At 41.5% G+C, this 13477-nt stretch overlaps 1 protein-coding gene across 6 annotated transcripts in view; it reads left to right on the plus strand.

The window, feature by feature from the left end:
• The first annotated feature begins 3237 nt into the window (after window positions 1–3237).
• The window catches only part of TECRL (trans-2,3-enoyl-CoA reductase like), a 69712-nt gene continuing 59472 nt past the window's right edge, over window positions 3238–13477 (plus strand). For 2 of the 6 annotated variants that reach the window (XM_042049882.1, XM_042049884.1), the window contains exon 1: window positions 13061–13353. In XM_042049882.1, the coding sequence (XP_041905816.1) occupies window positions 13120–13353 (234 nt within the window). In that variant the 5' untranslated portion in view covers window positions 13061–13119. Of the gene's footprint in view, window positions 3409–13059; window positions 13354–13477 lie in introns of those variants that run through there. The other 4 variants (XM_042049879.1, XM_042049880.1, XM_042049881.1 and 1 more) reach the window with 3 other exon arrangements.

A 13477-nucleotide genomic window follows, 5' to 3' on the forward strand; every position in this document is an offset into this window, starting at 1 on the left:
TTCCATGCAAAAAAGCCTTGGGTTTTTTTTATGAAACGAAAAAATCTTTCCCTCTGTGTTCATGTGGGCTGTGTAATAATAGGATCATTTGTTCAGACCAGAGAAAATAGTTTGTTTTGTTAAGAAAATGGCTTTTCATTACCTTCCTAGAATGTAATTTTTTAAATATGTAAATTAGAACCTTGCATATTAATTGCAGGGCATGCAAGTGCCATTGGCATTGTTTCAGTATACCTGTGCCAGAGCTGCTGCTGGCCAGGATGTGACAAGGCAAAGGGAAAGATATGAGGCTGTACGAATACAGCTGGTCTGAGTGATCCTGATGGGAAATCTGACCACAAGTACTTAATTCCCTTCTGTGATTACTTTCTGCTCTAATTACTTTGAGAGACGATAGAATGATTGTCTTTTCAATAAGCCGACATAGTTTCTAGATTGAAACTGTAAAGCATTTTTCTTCAGTGGATGTTTCCATTTTAATGGAATAGGAGTGCTTATGGACTCAGCTTATCTCATTTTGGCTCAGTTCAGTAACAGCTGAGGAGTAACTTCATTAAACATGTGCTGTGTGGCAGGGGAACGTTGCTTTGCCAAAATCTATACTTATAGTGAAGTATGTTATTTTAACAAGGGAAAGCCAGGATTTCCTTATACATTTATTCCCATAGTAAAGATAATTGTATTTGTCTCTCACACAGCAACTTTCATGGGCCTTAATAAACATTAATTAAACTTAACCTAGCCATTTACTCTGCAGAAAAATGGTAATTATCCCTCTTTAAAAATCAGTTCCCAAAGTAAGTTTTTACTTTGTATGTGTTTCTGCTCTTAATTGGACTGTGTGTGGTGAAAGTGAAAGGCCAGATCATGATCTCGGTTACCCCTAAGGAGTGTCAATAAATGTGCTGGGGCTAATAAATTTATGCAGATGTTTCCATAATAAAAAGCTTGTCTGCAAGTGTTGATGTTGGAATGGTGGCCTGGTCCTTCCCTCTCTGGTAGCAGGTGGTCCTCTGCACTGCTCTGAGAATGGGGTAGCAACTTAAGTCTAACGGGAGTCCTGAGCTACAGGAAGGCTTTTTGTAGCTGAAATCTAAGGTGCAGCTTCTGATTATGTACAGCTCGGTTGGATCCCTGCCTACCTCTTCTGAGATGTCTGCTAGTCCCAGAATTTCAGCCATGCAGTGACTAAAGCAGAGCAGAAAACAGAGCTTTCATTCCTTGTGAGTTTCTGGTGGTGGGCATCTAGAAGGATATTCAGAGAGCCTGACCTTAGGTATGCAATTCCATGGAAAAGGAAAGGTTTTTTTCTCGGGCCTGATTCAGATGCCTTGATTTACCTTCTGTTCACTGACTGTGTATGGAGGAAAAATATAAAATGCAGTTTCCTGGGCTGGATGGTGTGAATAGCTGTATTTTACTAATTTCTAGGCTAAAATCAGCTGAATGAGATAACTAAACTGAAAACTCTTTAAGCTTTTTATCCCATAAAATGTTAGTATCTCTTTTAGATTTCACAATATTTCATTTCTTAAGTGGTTCATTCGGTTACTTTTAATCAAGGACACGAATGTGTTGGTGTTATTTAAGCAAACCCAAGTCTCTTCTGGTTGCTGCAAAGAGTTTCATTTCAGTTTGTGTTGTTTCAGAGCTCAGCCTCCAGGTCCCTGTCCGCTCAGCCCCCTGAGGCCTTCAGTTTTTGGTAAGCTCCCTCTGGCCAAACGCCCAGTCCATGCTAATGCACTTGCTGTGATTTTCAAAATTCTGCCCAGATGGTCTTTTCCTCTGGAATAGTTTGTGATGTTCGACCTCCCATTTTCCTCAGGGGAGAAATAGATAATTTAATTTGTGGGTTTCAGTAGACTTACTAATGACTTGCTGCTTGTTCTGTCATTTTTAAGTAGTTACAGATGCTTCACTGGCACTTTTATATTGTCCTGCATTGTTTCAATCAGTTGTTGGATTTCAGGAGGGAGAGATGTAAACTGTGCTTCAGCTTCTTTGAGACAAAGCTGACAGAGCCATTGAAAATGAGGCACGTGCTGCTGCTGAATATTTTGCCTTTCTGGGTTGCATTTTGCAAGAGAGAGCTGGAAAAGTATATTCATGAGAGAAACTACTGATTCTGAAATGCTTGTGTCTCAAAGTTCAAAGGCCATCAAGTAGGAAACCATTAACTTTTTGGCTCAGAACTTGCCCTTTAGCAACACACAGAACATTATTAAAAAACAGCCTTCAAGGATTTTGCCAGTGAAGCTGTCTATTTCTTTATCACCATCTCAGCAGTGCTGACTCGAGGTGTGGGCCTGAGGAGCTCAGCCTGTTTCCCAGTTGGGGTGTGCCAATGGCAGTGACTCCAGCCTGTGCATCACCTACAAGAGGAGACCTGCTGGGCTCTGTGTGTAGCATTCCTGGGGCCTTTAGTGTTCTTAGAAACCCCTCTGTGTTTAGGAGTGTTTTAAAATGCTGTGCTGAGCTAATTAGCATATAATAACAAAAATGATAAAAGCAGAACAAGTAGAAATTATTTTATCCTTGCCTGGTGGTGATAATCTGTTCAAAAGAAAGATAGAAGGCTGCTATGCTCCTGTTCTGACAGAGTTTTTTTTACCTGTGAGAGCTACAGGTAGTTGAAAACAGAAATGTTTTCTGGGAGTAACATAAAGAAAAATTAATTTTTTTTGGCCCCGTTCATTAAAGCTGTATTTTTATTCTTGATGAAGAACCAAGTAATTAAGTTTTAATGGGTATTATTCTGCTAAGGGAGTGCTCTGAAAGAGATATTTCAAGATGGAGTTTGTAGTTTTTTCTAGGTAGGTAGTGTCCTGTGCTTAGCTTACAACAAGCTGACACCAGTGGTCAGTCAGCTTTGCTCTAAATGCTGTGAATTCAAATGTTCAATTAGAAACATGAGACTAATACATAAACCTACAAAGGCAGGGATCAAGTCTCTTTAAAAGTTTTTTTTTCCTTGGCTGTTGTGCTTTTGCATGCAAAATCAGCTTTTTTTAAATGACACTCCCAGATCCTCTGTATTAACATCAGCAACAACAAAGCAGGTTTCCTATTTGAAAAGAAGCTTGCAGGCACAGCCAGTTGTTCGTGGGGCTGACGTACCACCAAGAGCTCAGGCACAAAGACCTCTAAACTGGAGGGGCTCAGGTACAGTATCTCTGGTGCTTGTGTGTGGTTTGGTCTCAGGGGAAAGCTGCATCAGAAAGCAGCTGGAGCAGTGTCTTTTGCGTGGCAGTGATGACCACACGACTCTGCAGCTGTGCAGAGGAAGAGGGACACTTGACGGCAGACTGTGGCTGTCACACATGCACAGCGTGTGACCCTGGTCAATTCACACCTCCCCGTCCTTTCAAACGCAGACACACTCCAACCTCCTGCTGGAAAATAGCACAGGTAAGCCAGGGTTCTTATTAATATAAAAAAACCCCACACACCCCCCAAAAAAGAATTTATGTATCTCATCATATTGTCGAACTAACAATAACCTCATTAAGTCTCACTAAGCAGCTGTGGATTTTCCCTTCCCACCATTTAATTTCTAGCCCTGGAAGATGGCAGATGTGATACTGAATCTTCTTTCATTTTACCCTTGTATAGGAACTGCACCTTCAGCCTTTTAGAGTACTTCCTACAGCTGGATATAGAGAGAGGGCATTGTTTCTAACCAGGGGCTTTATTTTACAGCATTTTTGAAGCTGTCTGTGGAACTGAGTTGCTTTCTGCAATAGGAACTTGTCCCATGGTGAAGCATGTTGATATCTTACCTATAATCCTCCAGTGTTGCTTCCCAGGCTGTTAAATGTCAGGGCTCTCCTTGTCACATCTATCTCTCTGACCTTGCCCCCAAGATGGCTATGGAAATTGCAGGAATGCCTTATGGAGACAGTTGTCAGCCCAGGAAGAGCACCAGCTTTTTTTTTCCTTGAATCAAAGATAATTTTGACAGCTGGATGTAACCACACGGTGGTTGTCTTGACATTGTTTGCAAGCTGGTCGCAGTCATTCCTGACTGGGAGCTGTTAAACTGGAGCAGACTCCAGAGGTGTTGAGTGACATGCTGTTGTCCTCGTGTGCCAAACAACAAGTGCTGCGTTTTGGCAGCCTGAGCTCACATATCGGTTCTGTCAAGGTTTAGAGTCTACTACGGCTGCCGTTTGCTTTGGCTTTGTTGTCTCTGGAGCCAAACTCCTTATCACTTATCACTATTAGTTGTCACATGCTAACTAATATAAGCTGCATCAAGCCTCTCTCCTTTTGACTTGCTACCGGACAAGGGAAACCTGTGCATTGTAAACGCAAATTAACGCATTCTTCCTTGCCAACTGTGCTGGGCAGAAGAACATTTTTTTATGTTAAAATGCTTCTGTGCCAGTGTTGGTGTGATAAAACAAAGCATGGGTAAACTGGGATGTGCCAGCAAGAAAGAGCCAGGCGGAAAATGCTTTCTTCACTAGGAGTGCAGGTGTTTCATGAGAAGCCACAGAAGCATTTCTGGAGCTAATGGTACCATTTTCCTTGGGGCTCAGGATAAACATCCTGTTGTTTTCAACTTGTTCCAGGTTGCTGTGTGGTATAGTACCCTTACAGAGATGAAACTTGTTTGTGTCTGCATTTTTTTCTGATAGTCAACAATGGAAGAGAGGGGAGGCCTTGAGCTCACATGAGCTCCATCTTCTTGTGCATGGGAAGATCCCCTGATGTTGTATTGAGGTCCATTGTGTCTGTGGGCAGCTATCATGTTCAGCCATGAGAGAAAGGGCCAGGTTGCTCAACTGATTTGTGAGAGAGCCCCCATGACACGTGTGGCTGTGCTACTGGGCTCCCCGTGGAGCCCCCACTTTCTGTGGTTCTGTCAGCATGCCCTGGATTTCCTGGTGAAAGGCAGATTTTATTTCAGGGCTTGTGGTGGCTCCAGATGCTGTGAGGATGGCAGGTTTGATGAGGTGGTAATCCTGAGCACATGAACCTGCTCAGTTTGTGGCAGTAAATCAGCGACATTTCCACTAAATCTGCTGCCAGCAGAACTGCCTGGCTGAGCACTGCTTCCTATGCTGGACCAGACCCCAGCCCCAGCAGAAAAGTGATCTGTTCACAGGTGAGACTTCTTTCTGCTTCTGAAGTGTAAATAAAGAATGAAAATAAAGAATAAGGGTTTCTTGCAGTGCCTTAAACATGATAGATTTCCTGTGCAGTTTTAAACACCCCCAGTGAGGAGAGCATGGCTCTGATGCAGGCTTGTCAGAAATAATGGTCAAAACAGAAGGCACTAACACAATCTCTAGACTGGGGCAGTGTCACTTTTTTGTCAGGGTTGTTACTGGGAATGGTAGTGGTGTGGGGGCAGAAGAGTCTTAACAAGAGAATGAATTAAAGAAAAAAAAGAGGTAATATTTCATTCTGATGAGCATGCTTGCTTTTTTTTCCCCCCTCTAAATTTTGCTTCATAGAAACATTTTTCAAACATTTCAAGCTTGAAAAAACCTAGCACTGAACAACAGCTCTAATCAAATAAATAAGGTCTTTTTTTCTTTTTTTGTTTACTTGTCTAATTCCAAGTTTCCAGCAATTCCAGCAATTCTACTGTTTCTCAAAATCATTCAGCTTTGAGAGAAAAGTGTCACAAGAATATTTTTCAGTCACAAAATGATTGTAAAAAAAGACAGATAATTTAGCTCAAGGACTGAGACTGACTATTAAAAATGTCATAATAAATAGGAACTTTTCTGGAAACTTGAAAGTTTGTGAAAGAAGGAGGTTATGCTGACAGATGTTTCAGAAACCTAATTAATGAAGCCCTGAAATGAAAAAGACCTAGAACAATTTGGCTTCTTGTATGAGAAGAAAGACCACGTAACATTTCAAAAGCAATGAAAGGCCAATCACCCCAAGAACTTCAGACGATAAAGAGGGATTGTAAAATAGGAGTTAGGTTTCTTTTTGTCATTATAAACTTTTAAATGTATCTCTAGATAGAACTGTCTGAAAGCCCGTGAGTATATTTTTGTGACAGTTACTGAGCTTCCAGGGTTTTATACATTCTGCATTAGCAAACAAGGACTTTTGAATATTTTAATATTGAAATAGTTTCTTTAGGAATCTGTAGGTGTTCTAGTCAAGGTTGTTCTTCCCTCCTACTGGTCAGAAATTATTAGAGAGAACCAGATTGTTCTGAACCTCAAAACCTTTTCATCCAAATGAGTAAATCTTTTTAACTGCTTCAGTGTCACTGAAAAACGCGTATTTAAACAACATTTTTTTTTTTCTGAAACTACTCCAAGTAACTCCAACTTCATCTTGCATGTAATAGTTTTACCCAAATGAAGGATGCACCTAATCTCAGCTGTAAGAATATGGATTTGCCAGTTCTGTACTGCTGCCATTTGTGAGAAATGGCTTTGCCTTACTGTATTTCTTTTCATTATCCTTACTTAGTGGCTGATCAGCTTCCAATAATGTGGTTACTTGATCCTATCCTGTGAAATTACAATCCATTATCTCATCAGGGTATGTTCTCAGAGGGGATTTTAAAAAATGCTGTCAGTAATACCTATACTCAGCTGAAATTAAGTGAGGCCATGGGCTAAGCTGCACTGCTGCAAAGTACAGGGTATCAGCACCTGTCCTTCATTAATCTGCTCAGCCCTTTCTCTTTACACTGTGAAGTGACACGATGACATAAAGGCACAATGAAATACTTGGAAACTTGCTGTCTGCCCATGCTTTGAGGAGTCTCATCCACCTAGATGCTGCCTTGTTTGATAGCTTTGCTGCGGGGCTGAGACTGACGGGGAGCTCATCCCAGTGGCTTCCCTCAGGTTAGCAGTGGCACATGAGAGTGCACAAAGCCTGCTGTGGAAAGCTGAAATAAAGGCAGACATTTGTAAGCCCATTTCTAACCTCTGTTAATTGAGGTGCCATTTTATTGGGCAGAATTGATGATGCAGTAAGGGGAGTCACACTACATTAAGGCAAATGTATGGAAGCACTTATTGCCACTGAGAGGCAAAAACTGCTTGAGGACATGCTAAAGGATGAGTGTAATGCTGTAGGGGAAATTCTGCAGGTAAAGGTCAGTGGAGTTTTCCTTAAAAGTAGTTCTTGGACAAGTTTGGGACACATTTCTTTGTCTGATTTCTAATACTGCTTTCTAATCTTTGCCTCAAAGAAACAGTGGGGTACAAAGCATATTGTCTGTGCAAGGACTTAAACACGTAGAGTGTTGATCTCCCTGTCTGCAAAATGCCAAGGCTAGCTTAAAAATCGTAGACTTTGTTTTGACATGAAAAAATAAATCTTTTTCCTTAGACTTTTTCGAGTCAAGCTTTCAGATGTTCCTGTATGTTTAAAAGGTCTACACATTTACCTGAGTGAAAGAGAATGACAAAATATATGTTGGAAAAAAAAAAAAAAGACTTTTCACATAGCATTTCACATAGCCACGTATTTCCAGATGCATGCGGGAGAAGACCATCACATGCCTCAAATAATGGAATAGCACAATTTCTGTTGTTTTTGTGTAAACAAGAACTGAAACTTCACAGCTGTAAACATGCTATTTATTGTCAGTGACCTTAAAAGACTGGTCACCTTTGAAGATTCATTTGGGTCTCTTCACCACCAGGAGCATCTTCTTGGGCTTCTTCCACATTACATCCAGCAGCTGCCTGTTACTATATACCCTGCCCGTCATCAGATTTGAGTTCTGTATCAGGCTGTACTTATTTTGGTAGAGAAGTAGGTGTGTGTTTGCGTGCTACAGGGGCTGGGGGTGGAGGTTGCACTCTGTACTGCTTGCAGATGGAATTACTGTGCCTGTATTTCAACTTTGCTTATTTCCCTTGTGTCTCTTGTAGATGTCTGTGGGGGATAAAACAAACACTGGCTTTAGATTTGATTTGCACTGTGAATTTGCTTCTAATTGGCACCACCCACACCCCAAAGTTTAAAGTCAATATTTGCAGTTTTCAAAGCCAGAAGGATAAAGCCAGGCTACTACAGTGGGATTTTAAACAGCTGACAAAACATCCTTGCTCTGGTCAGTGGTAAAAGCTCCTGCAGGGACAAGGTGGGCACTGGAGATCCCTGGGCCCTGCTTGTAAGCTGCTCCTTTGACTCTCCCTTCTCACAACCTCTGAAGGATGTGGCCTGAGGCTTGTGGCTTTTGGCCATGTAATGTTTCCATTGCACAGTTCACAGGGTCAGAAAGGTTGCCAGCCTTTGCTGAGGAGCCCTGCCAGTGTAGCTGAAGAGGAGAAATATGGGTGTATGTCACTTTTATCCTGTCCCCTAGCTGGTGAGGTTTAGTTCTGACTTCAGCATTATTTAAAATATCTTTTGGATTGTTTAGTGTTAGAATCAGGACACTCTGCTTCTGTGCCTTTCTCTTGTCCATTACTTATCTGTTAAGAGACTTAGCTTCAAGAGAGAAAACGAAATGACCTGAGTAGTTTTAGTAGTAATGCTGTGGAGCTGCTTCTAAGTGGCATTTTTGTGTGCGTGCATGTTGATAGAATGTTTTAAATTGATCTTCTGTCTCCTAAGGTAGGTGTGTGCAGGCAAAGATGCCAGAGGTTCATGCAGGGTGGTTTTTGTTGTTTTTTTCCCCTAGCAGCCAGGCTCATGCTTAAATTTCTGCAATGCTTCAGAAATACATTCTAGTTGTTATTTAATTGTTATGGATAGCAGAATCAAACAAAATATTTAAATGCAGTACCCCCCAAATAATCTAGTAAACCTATTCCTAAACTCTCTGCCAGATGAAGCCAGGAGCCAGACACACAAATTATGGTTAGTATTCTTCCAAATTGAGTAAATTAGATCAGGTTCTTAAATCCTTCCTTGGATGGCTCAATAAAAAGACACTGGAAGAACAGCTACACTCCTGCCTGGCCCTGAAACTATGAAATCCAAGATTGAGATAGGGAGATGTGAACAGTGCTGGTTAGATCAGGCACAATACCAGGTGTAAGGGCTGCACAGCAGCTAAACAAGGTGTGAGGCCAAGGGCCATGTGAACACACTGGTTCAGATCTCCCTCCCCAGCAAGACAAATGGCAGAATCTCCATAAATGGGACAATAAGGTGAGTGTGACCTTGGCATTCTGCTTTGTTTTAGATTGCTTGGCCTGTGATTCTGAACCTTGCACGCTTTGGGCTCTGGAGTTCTGTGTCTTGGGGGCAAAGCCTGTGGGAAAGTAATAACCCTGGTTCCATCAAGCATTCGAAGTGTGTGGGATAAAAAAGTGCCACATGAGGGGCTGCTGACAAGCATCTGGATTGAGAGAGGTGACCCTCTGCTGCTGACTTAACAGCTGACATTCTGCAGGCTGAAAGATGACCAGTCCTCTGGGGAAGGAGGAGTTCAAAACATAACCAGAGATGAAAAGGAACTTCAGAAGCGCCTTAAGGCCCCAGCTGAGATCTTCTGAAATCCCTTTGTGCCAGGCTATCTGCAAAATGCACAGTGCAAGAGAGCCTCTCACAGGGAAGGCATGTGGAATAGGAAGGGAAAAGCAAGAAAGCCATCAGTCCCCTAACACCTCACAGGTGATTAGTATCATAAGCAGAAATTGAATGCTGTCTTAGCCCCTGACCAGGGCATTGTTACAGTTTGTCACAAACAGCTCAGGCTGATGTTTGTTTCCAGATATTGATTAGAAGGGTGCAAAAAATCCTTTACAGGTGTTACTTTTTTTCTGAAAATGCCAGCAGTTCTATTAACCAGAGATGATGGCCAGGCTCTGTGATTTTGGGGGCAGGCATTCCCTGCCTCCTGGAAAAAGTGCCCTTCGGAAGGATGGCTTAACCAAGTGCCTGACTGTCTCCAAAACAGCTCATGTGAGCTGAGTGCCAAGTGAGGGGAGGAGGCAGAGCCACTCTTTGAGAAGAGTGATGCCCATTCTTGCAGCCCCTCAAAAATATCGGCCCCTTATATGGCCTGAACTTCAGTGCAGGTTGAAGCTGTCAGAGATGATTTAATTCTTGCTGAGTGCTCTTTGACTCCTCTGAGTCCCAGAGTGAAGCTGAGGTCAGGGGCTGGGTGGCTGCTGGCTGCTAGCCCTGCCACAGCTCTGGGGACAGCACCTTATATCTGTGTAATGTGGATCAATAAGTCTCACCATGGGACCAATCGCTTGTCCCCATATGCTGGGACTCCACATTCCCAGTGCTGAGGACTGAGATGAGGTACAATAACTGCATTGAAAGGAAATATGTGCCTTCTGTCCAGTAATTAATGTTTCCCTTCTATGTGCACTTCCACACAGAATGGGCTGGATAACTTCACATCGAGCTGGAACATCCAAACCCATTGATGCCATTTCAGGAAAGTGCAGCACTTGTTACAATAACGGCAAAATCATCACAGCTTTTATTCACCTCCCTTTTAGAGCTTAGGTTATCAGTGGTAACTCTATCCCTGATTATTTTTGGTAGAGTAGCTCTCATCCACCTTATATGCAAGCATTATGTTTGCTGCAGTCTAATCCTAAATCCGTAACAAAATAGAGGGAGGAAAGAGCTAGCCACCTTTGGGGAAGCTCTCCTAATTTATGTCAGCAAAGTGTTTGGGTCTGTAAAGATTGTTGTTCACCAAAATATTGAAATTGCAAATGGTCAACTTGGATTGAAAAAATAGGAGTGTATTTTTGTAAGCATTTTCCTGGAATTGGTTCAGATATTCAAGTGTTCATTGGTCAGTAATAAAATTCTGATCTTTTAAATGCCTGCAGTAAATCAAAAGCTTTTTTTCACAGCAGCAGCTCAGATGTTATCCTTTTAAATGTTATAAATATACCCGCAGTGATGACTGTAACAGCACTTCCTTTATATACACAGAAATTAGCCTTGATGATCAATATTCTTCTTTATGGCTTTTGAATTGAAATAAATTTAGAAATTTATTAATATATGCTATTACAGCTCACTGATTCATATAAACTTACAGCTAAAAGGGGATATTATATCAGTTTGTCTCATCCCTTGTACAGCAGTTTGCACAGTTTCTTTATAGTAGCCTGTTCAAATAAGTGTCTCTCACACTTGGATTTTAGGACCTGTGTGTTCTGGGGTCTTTAAGTGGCTGTTTTTAGCAAGCCCCTTAGAGTAAGACAATAATTCTCCCTGTTGTGACTAGCTTATACCAAAATTTCTGCTTGTTGTATTGACTCCACCAAGGTGATATTTCCTTGAACCCATTTCATTTAAACTCAGACACAGGTGAACTTCGATACGATATAATCTTGTTAAAGTCAAACTATTTTTTTCTTTAGATGCTGACTTGTTCTGCACCAATGGCAAGACACTAACTGATTTCAGTGTAGTCAAAATTTAATCCTGTTTTTTGTAGTAGAGGATCAATATTGTTTTACATCTGCATTCCCTCAGTCAGGGCTTTCCATTAACAAATCCAGTAAAGGCATTTAAAGGCTGCGTGACTGCATCAGCAAGCAGTGGGGACTTTTCTCTCAGTCTAAGCTACTCCAAAATGTGTCATGTCATGTGGGCATGAAGCATCTTAGCTATGAGTTTGGGTTAGACTCTTTAGTCAGAACCACTGGCTGAAGAACCATAAATAAATTTAACTGTCTCTTCATGCTGAAATAGTTTTCTTATTTCAAATACCCAGTCCGGTTAACATTGAGCTCAGACCTGTCCACAAGTTCAGCCTCTGTTAATTTCACTTTTTCCTATGTCTTTGCCTTGTGTTTATAAGCAGGACTCTTCATGTATCCAGGCTTGATTTTCCAGAACTTGAGCACATATACAACTTGATACAGCATGGATTATTCCTTTAACAGCAACTAGTGTGGAAATTGCCTTCCTTTGGGGGTCCCCCTCACTTTCATTTTAATTCTTGGAGTAACTTACCAATTATTTTCTCTGTTATTTCATAGAGGTTCTTGCCATGTGTCTCTAGATAGGATGTAGTGACCACTGAATTTTCTGTAAGTTATAGCAGAATCAAAGAAAAGAGACCTGTTCTGTTCCCCCCCCTGCTTTCCAGAGAGGGTATTAGTTGTGTGGTGACTTTTACCTCGTGGAAGATTTTCCCACTTAATTTATTTCATCAGAGCAACAAACCCATATGATTTTTGCAACAGTGATTGTAGTTTTCCTGAGATTTTACCATGGAGAAATGGATTCAGAATTTATTCTGTGGAAAGAGCTGTCTCCAGAAACTCATGGTGCCCTTCTAACACTGTAATCCTGGGCAGCCCAGGGAAATTAAAGGAGAATTTCAGGATGGAAGAGTGTTGCTAGTTCTATTAAATTAAAGTTAAAAAGCCATACATGGAAAAATGAAGTTTAAACAAGGCTTGGGGAAGCTGCTTCAGAGAAAATTTGTTGTTTTGTGTAGTCTTTATTTTTACCATTAAAGCTGCTTTTGTTGCAGAATCGCATTGTAAAAATTGCCAGGAAAGAATAAGAAAATAGTGAAATGATCCAAGCTCTGAATGAATGCCTTTAAGGCTATAACTGTCTTTCCTTCAGTTGATTTTCCCTGGCAGAACTGTAAGGAAAGCTCTTCCCCATTAAATACCAGAAATCCATAGTGCTAAAACCAAGCAGATATGGGCAAGCATCCCCTAAATTTTGCTGATGAACTCATGGTATTTTGTTAGTAGGTATTTCTAAAACAGATGACATCTGATGATGATTCTAGAATAGATGACATCTATATCTCTTCTTGTGTGTGTATGTGGACATTTTAAACACCTGTCTCAGTAGGTAACAGTGGAATTTACTACATTCATTTCTGGTTGCCTCTCTGGGGCTTGGGAACTTCAGGATCTGTTATCTGCTAGTAGGGAATCTCGGCATGTCTTGTTTCAAATGCTGGTTAAAATAAAATGAAAAAAAGAAAATAAGGAAGCAGCAGCAGCACCAATGCAGCACATCATGACAGCAGATTAAATATAGACATGGATTAACAGAGCCATTGTTTTCACTCCTGCTAAATAAGACAGTACACTTAAAATGGAATGCCACTTGACCTTTTGTGTCTTGTCAGTCTGTGACTGTATTTAACTGAGGCAGAGAGGAAACATTTTCCCCTGGAACTGTCCCCTGTTGATATGACGATCGCTGTTGCTGGGTCACACCATGCTCAAGAGGCAGAATCCCAGCACTCCAGAGCACAGGAGGGATCTCGCAGCCGATGGAGGAGTTCTGTCCATGTCTCACAACGACTCACGCTCTTTTTTCAGCTTATCTCAGCTGGTGCTCTCTGCTGGCCGGATCAAACCATCGCCAGCCCTCAAACATTCAAAAATCACGTACTTTGAAGTAGAAATTGTTGATGTGCAAAGCAAAAAGCAGATCTGCATTGTGGACAAGGTGAGTGTATTATCCCAGCACGCTGGGGGTGTGCCTGGTTCACACGGTGCCAGTTCAGGGACTCTGTTTTCAGTGTGTTGTGGTCTTATTCTGTAGTACTACTTTCATTCCTTTCTCTGGGAGA

This window comes from Corvus kubaryi, unplaced genomic scaffold, assembly GCF_017639235.1.
Source record: "Corvus kubaryi isolate FWS band 111438036 unplaced genomic scaffold, C.kubaryi_AGA036_p1.0 71, whole genome shotgun sequence".
Classification (NCBI taxonomy): domain Eukaryota; kingdom Metazoa; phylum Chordata; class Aves; order Passeriformes; family Corvidae; genus Corvus; species Corvus kubaryi.